Genomic DNA, 23,099 nt, shown 5'->3' with positions numbered 1-23,099 from the left:
TTGTGATATCCAAGTATATTATATCAAAATTATTTTTTGCATCCAGTTCCTTTGTGACCACATCATAGTATCCAATCAAATTGGTCAGGCAAGATTTCACCTTAACAAACCCATGCCGTGTCCGAAATATAGCTGCATTCTTGTCTAGAAGATTAGGCATTGCTTCTTTAACTAGTGACTCCATTACTTTTTCCAGAACAGAAGTTAAACTAACAGATCTGTAATTACTCGTGTCACCCTTTGATCCCCCTTTGTGAATTGGGGATATATTTGCACTTCTGCAGTCTGTGAGGATCTCTGCTGAATCCAAAGATGCTCTCATAATTATGGCTAAGGGTTTTCTTACTTATTTTACTGTCAATCTTAATATAACTAGATAGATCCCATCTAACCCAAGTGCTTTTCTTATGTTTAACTTCAACAATTTCTCCTCCACTTTCCTCTCAGTTATTACAAAGTCACTTAGTTCCATATTAGAGTTGGATAAACTTCTGACCTCCACTTCTCTACAGAATTCCACGTATATATGATTGTAGATGCAAAATAGTCATTCAGTTTTTCAGCTACCAAAGCAGCATCATCAACAGTAGAACCATTGATATCAAGTGGAGTGGAACAACCTGATTCATCCCCTTCCCTCTAGTGGTTATATAAGTAAAGAAGTCTTTGCTTTTTCCTTTGCATCCTTTGCCAAAGATTTCTTGTAATCTTCCACATGTTTCACTCAATATACGAAAAGTTAAAATCTCCCATTATACGACATTCTGATTTACTGGCCCAGTCTATTTTTCTGTACAGCTGTTTGTTGTATTCAGCAGAGTCATTAGGCCTATAACACACTCCTACTCTCATTTTTGCTTTCCCAGTGCTTATGTTACACCAAATTGACTCAACATTACACCAGCTACCCATGTCAACTGGATGCACTGTCTTAGATTTTATGTGTTTCCTAACTAACAGCATAACCCACCCTCCTTCACTATCCTGCCTATCCTTTCTATACACACATTGCAATGCCCAAATTCAAATTCAAATTCCTTATATCCAGGTGGCACTTATTCTTTATATCCATCTTGACCAGCACTTCAAATTCATCAAATTTATTTGCTATACTCCTAGCACTGGTGTACATGCAAGTATACAACCACCTATTCTTACTCTCAAAGTAAATACATGGACTATGTTAACCCAAACATAGTCCATGTATTTACTTGTTCCACGATGACTCCCAGAAGTTCTAGAAATCGAAAGCACCTTGCTTTACAGGCTGCTACTCATCCGAATAAAAGCAGTGCAAGAATCACTTTCTCCTCTGACTGTGGCCATTGTTAATCTATTCGTCTGTATATCCCCACAAGCTAGATGCTTTCCGACCCACCTAACACTGCCTCGATAGCATCAGCAAATATTCTTGCACCCTTTCTATTAAAGTGTATCCCGTCCCTGTAGAAGCAGTCTCTCCTGTTAGCAAGCACTGACCATGCTGAAAAAATATTCTACCCCATGAGGCTTGCACAATTTCTCAAGGGCCAAACTAATTGATAAGGTTCTCATCATGTACTCCTTCCTATCGTGTCTGGGCAGAATTGCAGACACTTTCAAGTTTAACCCTAACTTGCAACTTTTTTCAACATTGAGCTGTACTTGTTATATAAGTGCACATATCTTCTACTCTTAATGTTATTAGTGCCAAGGTGTACAACAGTTTTGTCCCCTTAAAAGATGATATCTGCTCTACAACAACATCAACTTTTGCCTCAGGTAGAAATTCCTTGTTCCTATTCCACCTATTCTTTTTGTACAATATATTTCCAATTTCCCTGACAATAGAACCAACAACAACTAGTTCCTGTGAGACCAGCACATTCTGCCTTGGGGATTGCCGCTGTGTTGCCCGATAATCAGGGGCAAGCTCTGGCATTGATGTGGGCAGCTGAGAGCTAGATGGTCCTGTTCTTCATCCTGTTCTTCAAGCTCTCATAAAGATACATAACAATGCTGAGTTGGTGCTTAACTTTCTCACACAACCAAAAATCATCCACCTTGGCAATATGACCCATTCATGATAGCTCCACAAACATCAAACAAATAGTACATCTCAAAAGGCTGTGATTCAGAGGATAACCACCCCCTCAGTTCTCTCCTGAGTAACAGCTCTCCCACTACCTTGAATCTTTTGCTTTGCTGCTCTGATCTGTGGATTGATTTCAATTCGATTTCAATACAATTAAAAATACTACACTAAACTTATTAGCATTAGTAGAGGTATACGACATTGGAGGCTTGAAGTGGTGAAACCCATGTTTAGTCTCTAGAGCAAAGTTTCCGGCATCCCCCCCATACTTCTCTTTCAACCCATGCACGGTACTAAGTACTATAGGTTTTGATACGTTTTGTGTTTGGGGTTTTCATAAAAAAAAAAAAAAAAAGAAAGACAGCTTATGCAGCATCAGCCAAAAAAAAAAAAAAACACTCCCATTTCACCCCTCCATTCGTTCCAAATGCCTGTCTAGCTCAGACTTAATTTTATTTTGGCTATAAACTTCCACAACAATAGAGGGGATGTCTGTTCCACCAATCAACAACCCACTGGCTAAAGGCAAATTTACACACATCTATTCAACAACTGTCTTTTCTCAATATGGATTTATGCCCCCTCAGGTTCTTAATCTAAGCAAGAGGAAGAATCCCATCAGCATTCAGCTTGCTTGACCAATTCAAGGCCTTAAACACCTCAATCAGATAACCTCGCAGGTGTCTACTCTCCAGGCACTGCAATTTGCAGAACTTAAGCCTTTCTTGGTAAGAGCACCCCTTTGTTCCCCTCACCAATCTTGTTGCTCTTCTTTGTAGCAACTTGTTCTAGCAACTCTACATCCTTCCTAAAACGAGGCCTCCCGACCTATACACAGTACTCTAGGTGTGGCCCGACCACTGTCTTGTACAACGGAATAATCACCTTCCTGTTCCTGCTAGCAAAATTCCTATATATGAGGTGTGTCTAAAAAGTAATGAGACTGAATGCTTGGCTTGAAAACTGGCAACACTGTAGCCCATGCCTCCAACACCAACTGAAACGTACATTCTTACTTGATGTTCAGTGCAAGTTTCAACTTGATAGCCTTAATATGCCTGACTTGAGAGTGAATTGTGTGTGTGTGTAGTAGTGACACATGATGAAAATAGAAAAACAAAATCTCCAGCAGAGTTATATGATCAAATTTTGCATCAAACTTAATGAAAATGCAACAGAAACTTACGAAAAATTAAAACAGGCTTATGGAGAGCATGCTCTGTCGAGGGCACAGGTTTTTAAGTACCATAATGCATTTTTGGATGGCTGTGAGAGTGTGGAAGATGAACCTCGTTCTGGAAGACCTTTCATGTCAAAAACGGATGAAAACAACATTTGAGAGTCAGAATGATCGGTAGTGAGTTGAATTTGAATCACCAAACCATTCATATTTTGACCAAGGAATTGGGCATGTGGAAAATTTGTGTAAAGCTGGTTCCAAGAAACCTCACCAACGAACAAAAAGAAAACCGAAGGAATGTGTGCCTGGTCCTCCTTGAATGCATCGAAAATTTTTTAAAACATGTCATAACAGGTGATGAAGGGTGTATTTTTGAGTACAATCCTGAAACCAAATGACAAAGTTTGGAGTAGCACATGAGCAACTCACCATGCCACAAAACATCCCACCACAAAAGCAAGAATGAACAAATCGAAAATCAAATCCATGCTAATTTGTTTTTTTGACAGTCAAGGTGTTGTTCATAAGGAATTTGTGCCTCAAGGACAAACATTAATCAACAATACTATCATGAGGTCCTTGAACGACTCAGGAAAAGGGTTAATCGTGTCCTGCTTGAGATTGCAGACTCTTGGATGCTGCATCACCACAACACTACATGTCACACTGCCATTTCCGTGAACGAATTTTTGACCAAAAAAGGTATTCAAGTGGTTCTGCAGCCCCCATACTCACCTGATCTGAGTCCGTGTGACTTCTTCCTTTTTCCCAAGCTCAAATTCCGCCTCAAAGATCGTCATTTTGGAGCTGTGGACAACATCCGAAAGGTCATGGCAGACCAGATGAAGGCACTTTCAGTTGAAAACTTCCAGCATTGCTACTGGGACTGAGAGCGTCTCCGGCAGTGTATGGCTTCCCAAGGGAACTATTTTGAAGGGGATAATTTTGATTTGTAGTTCAGTTGTTAATAAAAAATTTTATAGCACCAGTCTCATTACTTTTTTAGACACACCTCGCATCATTGATAAGACTCCATGACCTGCCTGGCAGCCCGTCTGCACTGTCCAGCAAACATCATATTTGACTGCACATTTACCCCCAGGTCTTTTTCACTTTCAACTTCCCTGAGTGTAGTACCACACAGTTGGTACATTTCTCTTGGGTTATTGCTACTATATGTAGTATTTTGCCTTTGTCAATGTTAAACTTCAGTTTGCTAGCGTGCAAAAGTCGTGCTAACGTGCAAGTGACCAATCCACAAGTTCCAGTCAATATCGGGAAAGTTAAAATATCCCATTACAAGACATTATGATTTACTGACCTACTCTATTTCTCTGCCCAATTGTTCATTGTACTCATCAGAGTTATTAGGCCTAAAATGGTTGTCAGATGAACAAATGAGACATGTGGCAGAGAAGAAAACTGCATGGGATACATATAAATTAATGGGTGACATGGAAGCTTATGATAGATATAAGCTGGTCTGTAACCAAGTCACAAAGGAGATTAGGCAGGCAAATGCAGATTATGAGAAATCCTTGGCAAAGGATGCAAAGAAAAACAACAAAGAATTCTTTACCTATGTAAACTCCAGAAGGAAAGGGATGAATCAGATTGGCCCACTGGATATTGATGGTTCAACTGTTGAAGATCCTGCTCGGGTGGCTGACAAACAAAATTAGTATTTTGCATCTACATTCACCCATTAAGAGTTATTCAGAAAGGGGAATGCCAGAGGTGAGTTAAACTCTGGCAGTGAGCTAGATGATTTTATAATAACTGAGAGGAAAAATTGTTGAAGATAAACATAAAAAAGGCACCTGGGGTGGATGGAATCTATCCAGTTTTATTAAAGGAGGCAGCAAAGAAAGTAAGCAAACCCTTCGCCATAATTATGAGAGCTTCTTTGACTCAGAAGAGGTACCCATGGACTGGAGATGTGCAAATGTGACCCCAATTCACAAAGGAGGATCAAAGGGTGACACAAGTAATTATAGACCTGTTAGTTTAACTTCTGTTCCAAGAAAATTAATGGAGGCTCTGGTTAAAGAAGCACTGCAGGATCATCTAGACAAGACTTCAGTTATAGCTCGGACACAGCATGGTTTTGTTAAGGGAAAGTCTTAATGACCAATCTGATTGGATACTATGATGTGGTCACAAAGAAACTGGATGCAGGGAATAACTTGGATATCATATATTTGGATCTTAGAAAGGCTTTTGATACTGTTGCACATGGAAGACTGCTGAACAAATTGGAGCAGTGTGGCATTGGAGGCAAATTGCTGCTATGGATAAAGGGATGGTTGAGTGGGAAAAGACAGAGAGTGGTAATCAATGGACACTGCTCATCTTGGACGAATGTTATTAGTGGAGTCCCTCAGGGTTCAGCGTTGGGTCCATTGTTGTTTTCTGTATTTATAAATGACATGCTTCTTATCATAACCCCTCCTCCCTTCCTGTCCTGTCTATCCTTTCTGTACACATTGTATTCCCCAAATTCCAATTCTGCACTGCTTACATCTGTGTGACACCAAGTCTCTGATATCCAGACAATATCTGCCTTTGATGCCTTTACTAGCACTTCAAACTTATTAACTATACTCCTAGCATTGGTGTACATGCACCTGTTTCTACTCTTAGTTACCCTAACTTATATCCTAATGCCGTAATAACACATATACATATTTCAGTATTGAGCTTACAGTATACATATTTTGTATCTCCTACCAAGTTTACATTATGTGAATTTCTTATCTCCTATCAAGTTTTAGTTATATGCATTAAGCTATAATGTTACATTTGTAATTTGTAAGTAGTTATAATAGATAATAAATTAACTATCTATTGCCAAACTACATGATCTGTACTGTCACGCGAGCTATTTGCGATACTATATCTAAGCGAAATCACCGATTATAAAAGCTCTACATATATTAATGTTGTATTTTACGGACTACACAATAAAGTTAAATTATTAAAAAAACATAAGTAGTGCGATAAAGTAGTTTATAATCCTCTGTTGATACTGATTACACTGCTACAAGCTACGTAGAAACTTCCAGTATCTGCTATATCAATACAACAACAATGGCGGCAGAATTTGAACACTCCTATCAATACAATGTCAGCAGAAATAGGGGATGGTGAGTTTTAGTACGGTATGTACAATGTATTTATGAAGGACAGGGGAGATAGAAAGGGTGGTGGAGTCATGCTTCTTATCGAAAGTAGCATGCGAGTGACAAAACCTTTCCTGGATTCAGACATTTTGCATATTAGCATACAATCTGTATGGGGTGAGATAGTTAGAAGCAAAGATATAATGAGAGTGGGAGTAATCTACAGGCCAAGTGATTGTGAATATTAATGTGAGAGCATTTACATGCAAATGGAATGATTAAGGAAGTGTTGATGTCTTATTATGGGTGATTTTAATTTGCCTCTAATTGATTGGAGCAAATGGGAAGGAAACTCGCCATGGGGAACAAAATTTTTAAATCAACTAGATGATTGTTATTTGTATCCCTGTTAGGGAAGGTACTGGAAAAAGAATATCCTAGACCTGATCATCACTCATGAGTCAGATGACATAATTAATAGGGCTGACAGTACAGGAACCAGCAACAGGAAGTGATCACATCGATGAAGAGGGAGGTAGCAGTAGTTAAAGGCAAAGGAATGGGTTATAATTTCAGGAAAGAATATTACGATGCCTTAAGGTGCTACATGGACTCTATTAACTGGGTAGATATCTCACAGACAGCAAATACAATAGAATTATGGTATACCTTTAAAACATTACACGCAGAAGCCTTGAATGCACATATACCATTAAAAAATACTCCATAAGGAGGATTCCAATTTGGATGAATAATGAAGTTGCCAGATTACATGAGCAGAAAAGATGACATGGGAAAGTTACAGAGCAATAAAAACTACTGAAGCCTATACAGCTAGGCTTCAGTACTTCAGCTGTAATAGTGAAACAGAAAAGGTTAGAATAACAAAGACAGATTACGAGAAATTGCAGGCAAAGAGAGATAGAGAGGAGACAAGGAATTCTTCACATATATAAATGCAAAGAAGAGAAGGACAAACCAGATCAGACCCTTATGTAATGGCTGTGCGATAATATTAGATTCCCTAGTTGATGTTGTAAATGAACTGAACACTTATTTTGCATCGATATTTACAGAAGAAAAATCCTGTATGTCAATGAGATGTTATGAGAGTGAAGCAGAAAATTATGTAATTAATGATATTGAAATTTCACATATTATTTAAGGAAAAAACTTTTGAGCCTACAGGCAAGTAAGGCTACTAGGGTTGATGGCATATACCTTATAATTTTAAGAGAGCTGGCAAGTGAGTGGAATGAATTATTAAAGCTAATTATGTGAGCCTCATTGGTTCTTTGATTGAAAAATTGCCAATGTATTGCCAATACATAAAGGTGGTTCTAAGAGTACAGTGGGAAATTACTGACCAGTAAGTCTAACTTCAGTAGTAAGGAGGCAAAGATCAAGGGTGGAATTAAGGATCATTTAGATAGAAATGGAATTCTTAAGGATACACAGCATGGTTTTGAAAAGAGAAAATCATGTTTAACAAATCTGGTTAGATATTTTTACAGGGTCACTCATGAGACAGATTTAGAGAATAATTTTGACATTGTTTTTTTAGATTTCAGCAAAGCATTTGAATCAGTCCCACACAAGCAGTTATTTTATGAGCTGCAACAGGTTGGAATCATAGGGAAAATCCTTAGAGGGATAGCATGATGACTTCAGCAAAGAAAGCAGAGGGTTGTGATAAATGGTTATTCCTCAGATTGGGTTAATGTAAAAAGTGGAGTTCTCCAAGGATCGGTATTGGGACCAATGTTGTTTTTGATTTTCTTAAATGACGTGAAGGGATAGAGGGCGTGGATCTGCAGATGATATAAAGATTGGTAGAGTAGTTAATGATCACCGCCAAGCAGAGCTTCTTCAGAGTGACCTAGATAGACTTCAGGGTTGATCAAAAAAGTGGCAGCTATGCTTTATGTCAGCAAAGTGTAAGGTATTACAGCTGGGGAACAGTAACCCCAAAATAACTTATACACTTGGTGGAATTGAACTATAGCTGGTAGTGGAGGAGAGGGACTTGGGTGTTATGATATGATCAGACTTCAAGCTTGCCGAGTACTGTAGACAGACTGCAAGTAAAGCCCATGGTATCCTATCGATGATTTATCAAACATTTGCTGGTAGAGATAAGAACATCATAATCCCATTATATAAGACTATTGTTAGCCTACACTTGGAATACTGTGTTCAAGTATGGAGACTGAATCTAAAAAAAGACATTAAGCTTTTTGAAAAAGTCCAAAGATGGGTAATTCGCCTGGTGAAACGAGCAAAAGGGTGTCCATATGAGGAAAGACTTTGAATATATGTGGGTTGCACAGCTTGGAAACTAGGCACCTTAGATGAGACTTTATTGAGATATTTAAGACTCTGAGAGGCAAAAGTAAAATGAATGAGGACGAAATTTTCACGGTTATAAATGATTCTATAACTAGAGGCTATAAATTCGAGTTACGGGGGGACAATGTTTAGACTGGACTGCAGGAAGTTTTATTTTAGCCAGCAAGTTATAAATAAATTACCTACATGGGTGGCTGTGACTGAAAGTTTGGGTAAAATCCAAAGATCAGTTGGATAGTTTCCAATGGAAGGCGGGTAATGCATAGGTTGTCTGTTTCCTTTTCTTTTATTATTTATTTTATTTTATTTGATCATTATTATTATTTTACCTTTTTTTTTTTTTTTTTTTGTTGTTTTATTTTATTTTGGCTGATGAAGCACAAGCCTTAGGCTTACTTGCACGATAGGTCATTACTAATACTAACTTTTCCATTGAATTTGTCCATATATGTGTCACAAAAGCTAGTATATCACCAGTGAATTGACACTGACAGAATCCATACTGGTGATCATTGATCAGATGGAAGGTTTCTAGATAGTTTAAGAGTTGGCAGTTAATTGATTTCTCCATTACTTTAGAAAGAGTAGAAATAAGTGCAATGGGTTGATAAATGGATGGGAGGGATTTGTCATCCTTTTTAGGAACTGGTTGGCTATGAGCACATTTCCAAGCAGAAGGGAATAAATTAGTTAAAAAAAGGTGAACAAAGAACAGCAATAAGTTCAGGAGAACAAGTGGAGAATACTATCAGGACCTGGAGAATTCTTAGCATCAACATTGTTCAAAATCCTTCTGACATCCTGCTGATAGAAGACACCAGGAGGCATTGAATGCAATGTACTGAGAATGGTAGGAGGTCGCTTACCAAGATCATCAATGCATGAGTTGGAAGAAAAGTAGGATACTAGCAAGTCAGCTTTATCTTTGGCTGAAGCATCAATAGAACCATCTGGTTTTGACAGAGGTGGGAATAGAGATGGGCAAAAGTTGTGGCCAATAGCTTTGGCAAGAGACTAGAATGCTTTACTACTATTTGGACAAGAAGCAACATCTGTACTCTTAGTTTGGACTGATTAATAACTGATTTAAATTGTTGTGAGGTTTGGTGAAAGTAGAAAATGAATCTGGAGATTTGGATACAAGCCAATTATGATATGCGACATTCTTATCTTGACCATCCTTAGCACATTTATTGGAAAACCAAGGTTTAGATAAAGGATGAGATTTTAAGGTGGAGTGTGGAATAAAGGATTTCATCCCTACAAGAATAATTTCACTCACATGATCTGAGCAAATGTTGACATCATAAAATTTGAAACAGTAATCGAACCAAGAAAATAAGAAAATAAATCTTGCAGATCATCTCATTTTACACTTTTGTAATGCCAAAAAAAAACAAGGTTGAGAATGGCCATAAGATAAAGGCCCCTCACCAAATTGTGATCTGAGGTTGTTTGTGAGAAAAAAGACTAAGTGTGTTGGCTGCATGGTTAGGATTGTCTGGTATCCTGATAGGTAAACGAACAATCTGTGCAAGGTCATAGTAACTGATAAAGCCTTAACATCACAACCAGCTGGGTCCATGTGACTAGAAAACAGTTGCCATTTGGGGTTATGAATATCAAAATCACCTCTCTGTTAGGAAAGTTGGACTGGAGGCAGTCAAGTTTCAAAGGGAGGAAGACAAAGACTTTCAAGTGATTAGTGGAGTTGAGAGAATGATACAGGCAACAAATGAATTTGACAGAATGTGATAGAGAGATTTTAAGCCAGAAAAGATCAAAAAGAGAAGATTCCAAATGACAAAGTTTCTGATAATAAATATCAGAACAGACATATGCACAAGTACCTTTGAAGCAAAAGGAATTACAGTGAATAACTCAGACACCTGAGATGAGCAGTAGCTGAATCAACCAATAATTGGGATTCTGTCAGAATAAGTACATGGGGTTTGGCAGACTGTAAGTGGAAACTGACATCACTGAGACTATGTATATTTGTTTGTTTGTGAGGTTGTTTGTGAGGAAAAAAGACCAAGTGCATTGGCTGCATGAACAGCATTGTCTGGTTTCCTGATAGGTAAACGAACAATCATAGTAACTGATAAAGCCTTAACATCACAACCAGCTGGGTCCATGTGACTAGAAAACAGTTACCATTTGGGGTTATGAGTATCAAAATCACCTCTCTGTTAGGAAAGTTGGACTGGAGACAGTCAAGTTTCAAAGGGAGGAAGACAAAGACTTCCAAGTGATTAGTGGAGTTGAGAGAACGATACAGGCAACAAATGAATTTGTTGCCTGTATCATTACTCAATGCTGATGGGATACTGCCTCTTGCTCAGAATAATCACCTGAGAGGGCATAAATTCAAATTGAGGAAAGACAGAGGTAGGACAGATGTGCGGAAATTTGCCTTTAGCCAGCGGGTAGTTGGTTGGTGGAACAGACTTCCATCCCTTGTTGTGGAAGTTGATAGCCTAAATAAATTTAAGGCTCAGCTGGACAGGTATTTCGAACGAATGGAGGGGTGAAGTGGAAGGGGTTTTTTTGGCTGATGCTGCATAAGCTTGCTTTCTTGCATCATATGCCTCTACTAATGCTAATGGTAATGCTAATTTGTGAAATGAATGAGAAAGTGTTTTGGAGGTACACATTAGCACTTCTCTAATCCAAAGGAATCTCTTTAGAGTTCAGCAATCCCCTCACATAATAAAGTATAAAGGTTCAATGCGCTTGTTGTGTTCCTGTAAATTACAGGGTATATGCCATAAACTATTGGAACCTTATTTGCCTTTACAGTTGAAAATTTTCTAATAAATAATCTTCTGAAATTTCAATACTGCTAATTTCATGCTACCTAGCTTTACTTGTACAGCTTCTCCTCACCACGAAGGGTCTTTCTTCTGTAATATCCATGCAAAATATTTATTAATTCATGTATGCACATACATTAAATTGATCTATCAAACAGCAGAACACATTCTCAGTTGCAAATAATTTGGCAAAATGTTCTGCTTTAATCATTAAAAGTGGACCACTTACAGGATATTTTCAACCCTTTGCTGTTTAAACTACTTTAATAAAAAGATCCGTATCAAGTTCCAAATTTTCATATTTAGAGTATGCATTTCATTTTGCTAAAATTGTTTTCAAATGGCTGGATAATTTTTTGTTTTGAATTCCAAACTGTGTGCACTGTTGAGTTTGACAAATCAAATTCAAGAGCAACAACTTCTTCCCATTTTCTGTTTCTCTAATAATTTTCATATTTCCTCAACACTATACTTTTCACTTGTTGTTCATTTTCACTGTATGATGTAAAAACCATGACTTAATCTTTGCAACAGAATCATGCCAGCTGACTGGAATTTAAAACAAAAATAATGTTCTCAAGCAGAGAGTAACTACACATACATAGGTAACACTAAATATTCAAGGATCCTCAAAAAATAAACTTTCAAGATTGTCATATTCTTAGAACAACGTGCGATTGTTCTGTAATGAGGCATTGTTTAACAGAGTAACCAATTGGCAGTAGCACTAAACAGGCCACAAGGAATGGCTCAATTACATAATCAAATCCTTTCATGTATACATGTGAAATCAATAAGAGTGATATCATATTGTCACCTATGCATCTAGGTTTTAGTTTTATGACCAACTACAAAAGGTTGTTGCCCACACCATTTAGTTCACAGATTACTATGCAGTGTGATAAAATGTCACAATGTAAACTTTTAAAAGAAAGAGCAGAAAGAAACAAATGAATTAAAGTAGACAATGGATCTTAATGCAAATTTTACCGAAACACCCCACTGTGCAAGATGTGAATGGTAACTGTAAAAAAGGTGGCCAACTTATACACTGAGCACTTACAACACAGCCAGTTTGCTGGAAAATTTTATATTATAGCCAAGGTATGCATACACTTATCATTTCATCACAGTGTACTACGCAATATAATAAAATGTCACAAGGTAGAAACGTACAATTTACATACAGATATGAAATGACAATGTAACCATGGTAAAATGGTACAATTTACATGGAGATTTTTCTTAACTGACTTAACTGTAATGTTATGGCCGAGTTGTAATTATTTCCAGTGTCGTTTTAACTGAGCATGACTATACATATATATATATAAATTTTGTTTACTTTATGTTTCATGTGCTATAAAGGAATAAACTATTACTTTTCAGATTGGTGCTGTAGATATGTGGCGCTATTGTAACAGTTATCAATTAAACATTATACGCACATTGTATTACTTAGGGCATGATCTTATTTATTTTTGGATCCATTTTTTTTTATAACTTGGATGGAAGACATTTCAGATATTAAGGCATAATGGTGCTGACCAGCAATTTGGTGTGCCAGCAGTAGCCAGTTTGCCCTTTTTTTTTTAATTAATGTTGAATCCTAATTTTACTAGTTAAATACTAAATTTAAATTTGTATGATCTTATAGCTAAGGAATCATGTTGAAAAAACAATAAAAGAGCAATTTGAAAAGGAACATAAAAGGGTTAGGGAGGAAATGGAAAAAATTCATTCATCCAATGGCCATCTCTCCACTACTTTGTCAGGGGATTTGAATAGACAGATAGCCATAAGAAATGAATATCTCATGCATACCTATTTCTGTAGTCCCAATAACAGTTTTACTATTACTAATTAAATATTTTCAATTTTGGTATATCCCATTTAATTTTGATAAATATGTGACTGAAAGTTAATTTTATTTTATGTTTGGTGCTTAATAGCAAACTGGAATTGGAACCCAAAGTCCAGCAGGTATGCATCAGTATAAAATACTACAGTATTTACCTGAAATCTGCAAAAAACATTGTGGTTGGTGGTCAGTAGGAGAAGAGACTGTATATCAGTCTGCGGCTGAATTTATGGGTTGCAAGAGGTGCTATCTGGCCAATTTGCTGGCCTGGCAGCATTCATAATTATTTTAACTAATTCTAGGTTTTCACAACTCTATGTTAATGTTGGATGAATGGCAAATTTAGATATTAGCAGTTCATTTCAATATTAACTAATAAATTTTTAAATATTAATGTAAAATCATTTTTGATAAGATTAGGATTAAATATAGCTACAGAGAGGAATAAAAAAAAATAAGAAGTTATAATATTATAACAAAAAGGAATATAATATTATATCAAAAAGTAAATAAATAAATAAAATAAATATATATATAGATATATATAAATAAAAATATAAGTAAGATAAAATGTCTCCTAAGTGTTATATTTTAACTACTTCTTCCAAATATTTATCTAATTGCTTTTCAAATCTATGTAAGCTCTCTAACTCTATAAGGTTACTATAAGGTACTACCTTATTCCAACAATTAATTATTCTTAATTAATTACTGTAAATTAAATAGTGTATTTAAATTCATAAAAGAAATTCAAACCAGAGCAGCTTTTTTCTAATGACTGTATATATAAAATAGCATGAAAGTTAAACTATAATAAGGGAACAGAAAGAATGACTCACTTTCTATAAACATTACAAGGCAATACAGAATATTTTAGAAATATATAACATTAAAAAAAAAAGTTCACAGATCCCTTACTCTTGACAATGTTCGAGAAAGAATTGGGTGACCCGGAAGGGCAAATAACTTTTCCACTCCACCAGTTTCTTTCCAGTGCATGAGCCTTTTTGTTGGAGGAGCTAAATCCAGGGTTGTGACAATATCACTAGTATCTGACAGTTGAGCTTTCATTTCTTCTCCAGATATATTTTTGATTTCATCTATTATAAGTTTTCTTTTTCGTCTTTGTTTAACTCTTTCAAACCCTGTCACTAAAAAATATTTCAGTAACCATTAAGTATTTTAAATAAACAAATAATTTCTTAAAAAAACTTAAGTAATTACAATATTATTCACTTTTTAAAATATGTAGAAAGGGCTGTCAGCATGTCTGTTGTGAAACATTATTTCTATAATAAGACTGAGTATTTTTGTAGAACAAGCAAATATCTAAAATAAAAGATATAAATCCTTTCTTTCAGGGTCGGATTAAGGATTAAATAGTCCCACAACAATATTTAAATTTGAGGGCCCTTTAATATATATATGAAATGCCTAATATAGAATTGAGTTTAAACAAGAAGTGTCAGTTGATAGTTGATAGATAAAAATAAGGATGATATGATAGATGCACCTGAATGTGCAAAGTAACAGCAGCAGTAAAAAATGAAAAAGTGTATATATGCATGTGGGAATTAACAGGTCTGATATCAGTGCAAGGATGGAAGTGAAATTTACACAAAATGCCAAAAACTAATAGAGGAAGGATAGTAGAAATCAGAAAAGATGTAGTAGCAAAAAAGAAGGAAAGAATGTGAATATCCTATATGTTATAATGAATTAAGAGAATTAAAGGCTGAATTGAAAAACCAATTAAAGAGGAGGTAGTTGTAAAGTAAAATAATTAATGCAAAATAATTAAACCAACAAAAGGAGAACTAGCCAACATCAGAAATGTGTAGGTAAATTTAGCTATAAGTCAAAAAAAAAAAAAAAAAAAAGAGGAAGCAAATATGCAAAAATCTGATGTTAGCGAAAGTGAATATTGATACATGGTCAGGTATTTCATCAGGGGACTACACCTGATCACGTATCAGCAACTGCATTTTTATACTTGTCCATATAAGTGGAAGAGAAGCAAATTAAAGAATAAATCTAGGTGGGATAAAGCAGCATTACTCTTTCAGAATATGGACAAGGTAGTGTCAGTAATATAAAAATAAGGTAAAATAAAATAAGTGTTCTCAGAGTAGAAAAAAAATAAAAATTTAGAATTTTATGTAGATTTTATGTAATTTTGCAAAAACATATTGGAATTTGGTGGAAAAAGTATATACTTTTGATGAATTAAATGTAGAAAAGCAAATGGTATAAGGCAAGGTATTAAATTGAGGATGGGGAAGGGATAAAGGAGTAATTAAATAGAGACAAAAATAGCGATAGAATGAGGATAGCTGGAATGTTCATATCACCCTCGTATTACACTAATAGCTTTACGAACAGGAAAAAAGTCAGAAGTAGAAAGTAAAAAGATAAAAAGTATAGAAAAAGATATACTTTTTATCTTTTGTGTGTATCACCTGATAATTCATATGCATCGCATTCCACACATTTTTCTTGTCTCTGCCGCAAGTCTCATAAGTTCATCTGACATCCAATTAGGTTTAAACCTTGAACAGTATTTCTTAGTTGGTAGTATGAAAACTCTAGTAGCTTCTATGATTACTTCCCTGAATGTTTTCCATTTACAATTTGCTTTTGGTAACACCATCAGTTGGTTTCACTGCATAGAATTTAAAAACTTTCTGAAACCACTGTAGTCACCCTTATGAAAGCAAAGGCCTTTGATTTTACCCTTGATATTAGTTATTTCTTTAATTAAATTCCACATTAGTACACTATTATTGTTGCCACCCAGTGGTTCTTTTACCTGTAGATTCTTAATGCATGAAGATTTGCTGCTGATAACCAGATCAAGAGTATTGCTTCTTCTTATTGAATTTCTAACATGCTGCTATAGAAAACAGTCATCCAATAAATCTACAAAAGTCTTACTAGTGTGTGAGTGATCAATCCACAATTTGCAGTCAACATTTGGAAAGTTAAAGTCTCCTATTATAAGACATTCTGATTTACTGGCCCACTCTATTTCTCTGTATATTTGTTTGTTATACTCATCACACTAATTAGGCACATAGCACACTCCGACCCTTATTTCTGTTTTCCCAGTGCTTACATCATACGAAACTGACTCAACATTGTACTTGCCACCCATGTCAACTGGATATGGCAGTATGCTAGCATTAGCATTAGTAGAGGCATTTGATGCAAGAAAGCAAGCTTATGCAGCATCAGCCAAAAAAAAAAAAAAAAAAAACCACTTCACCCCTCTTCGTTCAAAATACCTGTCCAACTGAGCCTTAAACTTATTTAGGCTATCAACCTCCACTACAAGGGATGGAAGTGTGTTCCACCCGCTGGCTAAAGGCAAATTTCCGCACGTCTATCCTACATCTGTCTTTCCTCAATTTGAATTTACGCCCTCTCAGGTGATTATTCTGAGCTAGAGGAAGAATCCCATCAGCATTGAGCATGCTCAAACCATTCAAGGCTTTATACACCTCTATCAGATCACCTCGCTGGTGCCTAGTCTCCAGACACTGTAATTTGCAAAACTTAAGCCTTTCTTCGTAAGAGCACCCCTTTGTTCCATTCACTAATCTTGTTGCCCTTCTCTGTACTCGTTCCAGCAGCTCTACTTCCTTCTTGAAATGAGGCCTCCAGACCTGTATACAGTACTCTAGGTGTGGCCTGACCATTGCCTTATACAAGGGAATAATCACCTCCTTATCCCTGCTGGAAAAATTCCTGTATATCATTGACAATACTCCATGAGCTACTCTTGCAGCCCGTCTGCACTGCTCAGAGAACTTCATATCTGCCTGCACAACCACCCCCCAAGTCCCTTTCATTCTCTACCACTGTCAGTGTAGTACCACAGAGTTGATACGTTGCTCTGGGGTTGCTGTTTTCCATGTGTAGTTTGTTTGTTTGTTATTTGGATTTTAGGAGCATTAGCAACTAAGGCCATATTGCTCCGGGCATATATGCGGTGGTCATTCCCTGACCTTTCCGCATCCTCCGTATTTGGTGGTCACGGGCTCGAACCCCGGTCTAATCAAGAAGCGTGTGCTACGCACTGCTGCTCCTGCCCACCTGGCTACGGAGGCGCAGCCCCATGTGTAGTACTTTACATTTGTCAATGTTAAACTTCATTTGCCACCTCTCAGCCCATCTGCTGAACCTTTCCAGATCCTGTTGCAGCAGCATAGTGTCAGTAGTGTCCTTGACAACCCTGCCAACCTTTGTATCATCTGCAAACTTGGACATTAAGCTTGATATACCATCATCAATATCATTTATAAATACAGAAAACAATAATGGACCCAACACTGAGCCCTGAGGGACTCCACTAATAACATTAGTCCACGATGAGCAGTGTCCATTGATTACCACTCTCTGTCTTCTCCCCCTCAAACACCCCTTTATCCATAGCAGCAATTTGCCTCCAGTGTCACACTGCTCCAATTTGTGTAGCAGTCTTCCATGTGCAACAGTATCAAAAGCCTTTCTAAGATCCAAGTATATAATATCAAAGCTATTCCCTGCATCCAGTTCTTTTGTGACTGCATCATAGTATCCAATCAAATTGGTCAGGCAAGACTTCCCCTTAACAAAGCCATGCTGTGTCCGAGCTATAACTGAAGTCTTGTCTAAATGATCCTGCAGTGGTTCTTTAACCAGTGCCTCCATTAATTTTCCTGGAACAGACGTTAAGCTCACAGGTCTATAATTACTTGTGTCAGCCTTTGTGAATTGGGGTCACATTTGCACATTTCCAGTCTATGGGTACCTCCCCTGAGTCCAAGGAAGCTCTCATAATTATGGCTAAGGGTTTGCTTACTTCCTTTGCTGCCTCCTTTAATATAACTGGATAGATCCCATCCACCCCGGGTGCCTTTCTTGTGTTTATCTTCAACAGTTTCTCCTCCACTTTACTCACAGTTATTTCAAGATTCTGTAGCTTACTGCTAGAGTTGAATACACCTCTGGCATTCCTCTCGCTGAATAACTCCTCATGTGTGAATGTCGATGCAAAATATTCTTTTAGTTTGTTAGCTACCTGAGCAGGATCATCAACAGTTGACCCATCAATATCAAGTGGACCAATCTGATTCATCCCCTTCCTTCTAGAGTTTACATAAGTAAAGAACTCTTTGCTGTTTTTCTTTGCATCCCTTGCCAAGGATTTCTCGTAATCTGCCTTCGCCTGCCTAACTTATTTTGTAACTTGGTTGCATATCAAGTTGTATCTATCATAGGCTTCTGTGTCATGTGTTAATTTGTAAGTATCCCATGCATTTTTCTTCTCTGCCATATGCCTCATTAGTTCATCTGACATCCATTTTGGCCTAAACCTTGAACAATATTTCTTAGTTGGTATGTAAAGCCTAGTATCTTCCAAGATAAGTTCTTTGAATGCTTCCCATTTTGAATTTGCTGTTGGTAACATCATCAGTTGGTCTCACTGTATAGAATTTAAATACTGTCTCAGTCCATTGTAGTCGCCTTTACGGAAGCAATAACCCTTCCCTTTACCCCTAATGGTAGTTACCTCTTTGAGTAAATCCCACTTCAGCACACTGTGATCACTGCCACCTAGTGGTTCATTTATCTGCAGATTCTTAATGCATGAAGAATCACTGCTGATAATCAAATCAAGAGTATTACTCCCTCTAGTTGCCTCCCGAACATGCTGATGTAGAAAACAATCATCCAATAAATCCACAAAAGCCCTTCTAGTGTGTGAGTGACCAGCCCCCAAATTCCAGACAATATCTGTGAAATTATAATCTCCCATTATAAGACTCTCTGATTTACTGGCCCACTCTATTTCCCTGTACAGTTTCTTATTATACTCATCAGAGTCATTAGGCCTATAGCACACTCCTACTCTCAATTTTGATCTCCCAATGCTTATGTCACACCAAACTGACTCAACACTGCACTGTCCAGCGATGTCGACTGGCTTCACTTCCTTGGTTTTTATGTGTTTCTTAACTAATAGCATAACCCCTCCACCCTTCCTATCCTGTCTATCCTTTCTATAGATGTTGTACTCCCCAAATTCCAGTTCTGCATCCCTTATATCTGTGTGACGCCACGTCTCTGATATCCCAACAATATCTGCCTTTGATGTTTTGAGCAATACCTCAAATTCATCAAATTTATTTACTAAACTTCTAGCATTGGTGTACACGCAAGTATACCTGCACCTGTTTCTATTCTTAGCTACCCTAACACAACCCATGTTGATAACCAGATCAAGAGTATTGCTTCTTCTTATTGAATTTCTAACATGCTGCTATAGAAAACAGTCATCCAATAAATCTACAAAAGTCTTACTAATGTGTGAGTGATCAATCCACAATTTGCAGTCAACATTTGGAAAGTTAAAGTCTCCTATTATAAGACATTCTGATTTACTGGCCCACTCTATTTCTCTGTATATTTGTTTGTTATACTCATCACACTAATTAGGCCCATAGCACACTCCGACCCTTATTTCTGTTTTCTCAGTGCTTACATCATACGAAACTGACTCAACATTGTACTTGCCACCCATGTCAACTGGATATGGCAGTATACTAAAGTATAGTATCAAGATACTAAAACAAAGTATGCCATAATATTATCTCCTGTAATACTTGGCTCTTTGTCAGGTGCTACAGTTATCAGAGTGTTTGCTTTCTCATGAACTGTGTTTGAGGAAATAGCTCACTTCATGGAAGAGCATACTGTTCTGACCCATGTAGCAATAGAAACCTTTGGAAAAACTGAGACATCTGTTTGGCTAGAAGCTGTTCTGTAGCTTTTGGCAGTAGATGCATATGGGCATACAGGCATACTTGACAGGATTTGTTTTCTTGTTTCAGGATAAGTTACTTTATTTTTTTACCAAGTTTCCATAGTTCACACATCTTAGAGAAAGCCAGATGATTTTTACAATTTTGACAGACAAGGTAAGTGGCAGTACAGTCTGTTTATATTCTTTGGATCCACAGTGAGGGCAGATTCCATTTCCATGATATGTTGCTTGGAAAAATGGGCCACATTTTTGACATTTATAACACCTGCCTGGATTTGGTATGTACAGACAGATTCGGCCTTTAAAGGAGTCAGAATTTTACTATTTGTTGCCATAATGGAATTATTGAAGCCAAAACAAAATACTGATTTAAAACAAATAATGCTTACTAATAAGCATTTTAAGGTGATATACATTCATACAACAACTCAATGGCAGTTACATCTATGTTCATTTCAAAAATGAGCTAAATATTTGCTCTGAGCATGTCTGTAAAGACATGCTCATAGTAATTATGTAAAAAATTATTTCCATAATATTGGTGTAAATACACCAAAGTTTGCCCATAAGTTTAACTACATAAGTAGTGTTAAGGCATTGTTTGATTTTATCTCATATTGTGGCTGCCTTCACAACGAGATACCAGACAGGATTTGACAGGTATTGCACTACTTTGAATAAACAATGCTTCTCTAACTGCTCCATGTTAGGGATCTGGATGTGACTCGTCGGTACATATACACCTCAGTATACTCCGTCGTACTGTATGCCTCGGAAATTTGGGGGTCCGCGGCCCCTACCAACATCAAGCGCGCGTAGTCCGCCGAATACTGGCTCCTTCGTTGGATCATGCAAAAACATCGTCGTCCACCCCAGCAAAGGACAACTGCGATGGTGACGTCACTTCATTTTGCCCGACTTCCAGATCTTGTATTTGAAAAACGCCTTGTTCTCACTGTCAAGATGACAACCGGAATGGGCTCGGAGCCAAGCATCTGGGAACTGTGTGGCTGGAGGATCCCTCTACCTGGACTGAGGTCAGCTCCCACGCTCACAGCTCGCTATAACAGACTATCACTCAGTGACCGCTTTCTCCCCAGGGAGATGCTCCCCACAATCCTTTCAATTGGTGGCGACCTCTGTAGGTTTGTGAAGGATCGTAGGTACCGAAGAGCGATCCTTAAGAGCCTGACCTTGGCCAGGCAAAGTGCACATTGATAAGGGCAGCATAATAATGCCCAATATATTGTAAATAATGTTCAAAGCACGATGTCTTTATGAATATGTTGTAAATAAAGTCAAGAATATCTTTATGAATATAAATATCAATATAACATAATGTAAATCTGAATATCTTTATTATTTCATTGTAAATATTGTGAAAAGCATAATATCCTGTAAATAATCTGACACTAATGGGGGATGAGCCCGAACTTTGATGTGGGCCCCGTCTCCCCAAGGCTATTATTGTCCACCATCCAATGTAAAACCCCTGGCATTGCTGCTGTGAAGGGTCTATTGTATATACCACTTTTGTATACAATAAAGATTATATATATATAATAGAGGAGACTACTGTTATTTATTCTCGGTGGTGGAATTAACTTCACAACCATGATGGCATGTTTGCATTACCAGGGTACCTGCCCGCCCACCGATGAGTAAGCCAATAAGTTCCGAAATGGTGCTGTCTGGGTGGTGGTGCCCACCGAGAATAAATAACAGTAGTCTCCTCTATTAGAGAAGCATTGTTTATTTGAAGTAGTGCAATACTTGGTATCTCATTGTGAAGGTAGCCACAATATGAGATAAAATCAAATGATGCCTTAATACTACATATGTAATTAAACTTATGGGCAAACTATGGTGTATTTACACCAATATTAAAAATTAATTTCAACCCATAATATATTATGTCTGGTGCATTTAGTCTTCTATATCTTAAAAAATTATATAATTTTTAATTATAAAAAATATGTGTAAATCCTATTACAGCTAAAATTCATCTATTTTGACCAACCATCCTAATCATGCTACAGAATTTTGCTGCAACGTGGCTGTTAGTTTATAATTATGGGTCTGTATCCTCATTGTACAGGCTTCCAGTATGGATCTATAACTAATAATGACTTACAGTAACACAAAGCATAATTACAACAGAAAACACATTATTTAACTTGTTAAATAAAAATAAATAAAACACATTACTGAGAGATGGTCTCATTTTTTTTTTAAATTTATTACAAAGGTGATATTATACTTCTTACCAGAAATAACTGCTGTGTCTAATGGAGCCAATGCAAAAGCTTCTGATTGAATGAAACTTGTATCATGGATAGGATCCAAATGTTGAAGCTCATGCATTAATTGTGAAGATGGCCGTGGAGGTAAAACTGGTAATGATGCTGGTGAAGGTAGAGGAGGAGGTAGTGGGGGTGGGGGTGGCAACATCAGTGGAGCAGGTGGCAACTGAGAAGGTTGAGGAGGGGGAGGAGGAGGAGGAGGCATTAGTATAGATCTCCCTTCATCAATAAGTGGATCTACAGGAATATGATTCTGAAGATGAGTTACAGATTCGGGACTGGAAGGAACTGAGAGTGCCCCAACAGATGCAGGACCTAAGTCATCTAGAAATAAAAAGAGAAAAGGAAGAAGAAATATTTACTTTATTTCACTTGATGAGAACTTAATATACTCAGCTTGTAAAATAAAACAAAAAAGATAGCATCTTAATTCCAATGTTACAGGAATTAGAACATTATATAAGAATAAACCGATAGCTTCCATATCACCACCAAATTTGCATCTCTCTTTTAGCTTATGTTTACGATTGAGAACAACCAAAAACTACATGGGGTATAATTAGCATTTGCATTAGCAGATGTATGT

General features: G+C 37.0%; 1 protein-coding gene across 1 annotated transcript in view; it reads right to left on the bottom strand.

Moving 5' to 3' along the window:
* vtd (RAD21 cohesin complex component verthandi) overlaps window positions 1–23,099 on the bottom strand; it is a 475,837-nt gene that overhangs the window by 79,453 nt on the left and 373,285 nt on the right. The window contains exons 7-8 of the mRNA XM_090376234.1: window positions 22,478–22,837; window positions 14,321–14,547 (exon numbers count right to left, since the gene is read on the bottom strand). Coding sequence (XP_090232360.1) covers window positions 14,321–14,547; window positions 22,478–22,837 — 587 coding nt within the window. The remainder of the gene's footprint in view (window positions 1–14,320; window positions 14,548–22,477; window positions 22,838–23,099) is intronic.

The sequence above is a fragment of the Mastigoproctus giganteus genome, chromosome 6, assembly GCF_048544385.1.
Source record: "Mastigoproctus giganteus isolate SK-2022 chromosome 6, ASM4854438v1, whole genome shotgun sequence".
NCBI lineage: Eukaryota > Metazoa > Arthropoda > Arachnida > Uropygi > Thelyphonidae > Mastigoproctus > Mastigoproctus giganteus.
Note: the sequence above shows the minus strand (reverse complement) of the source record. Positions and strands in the feature narration are given on the sequence as shown.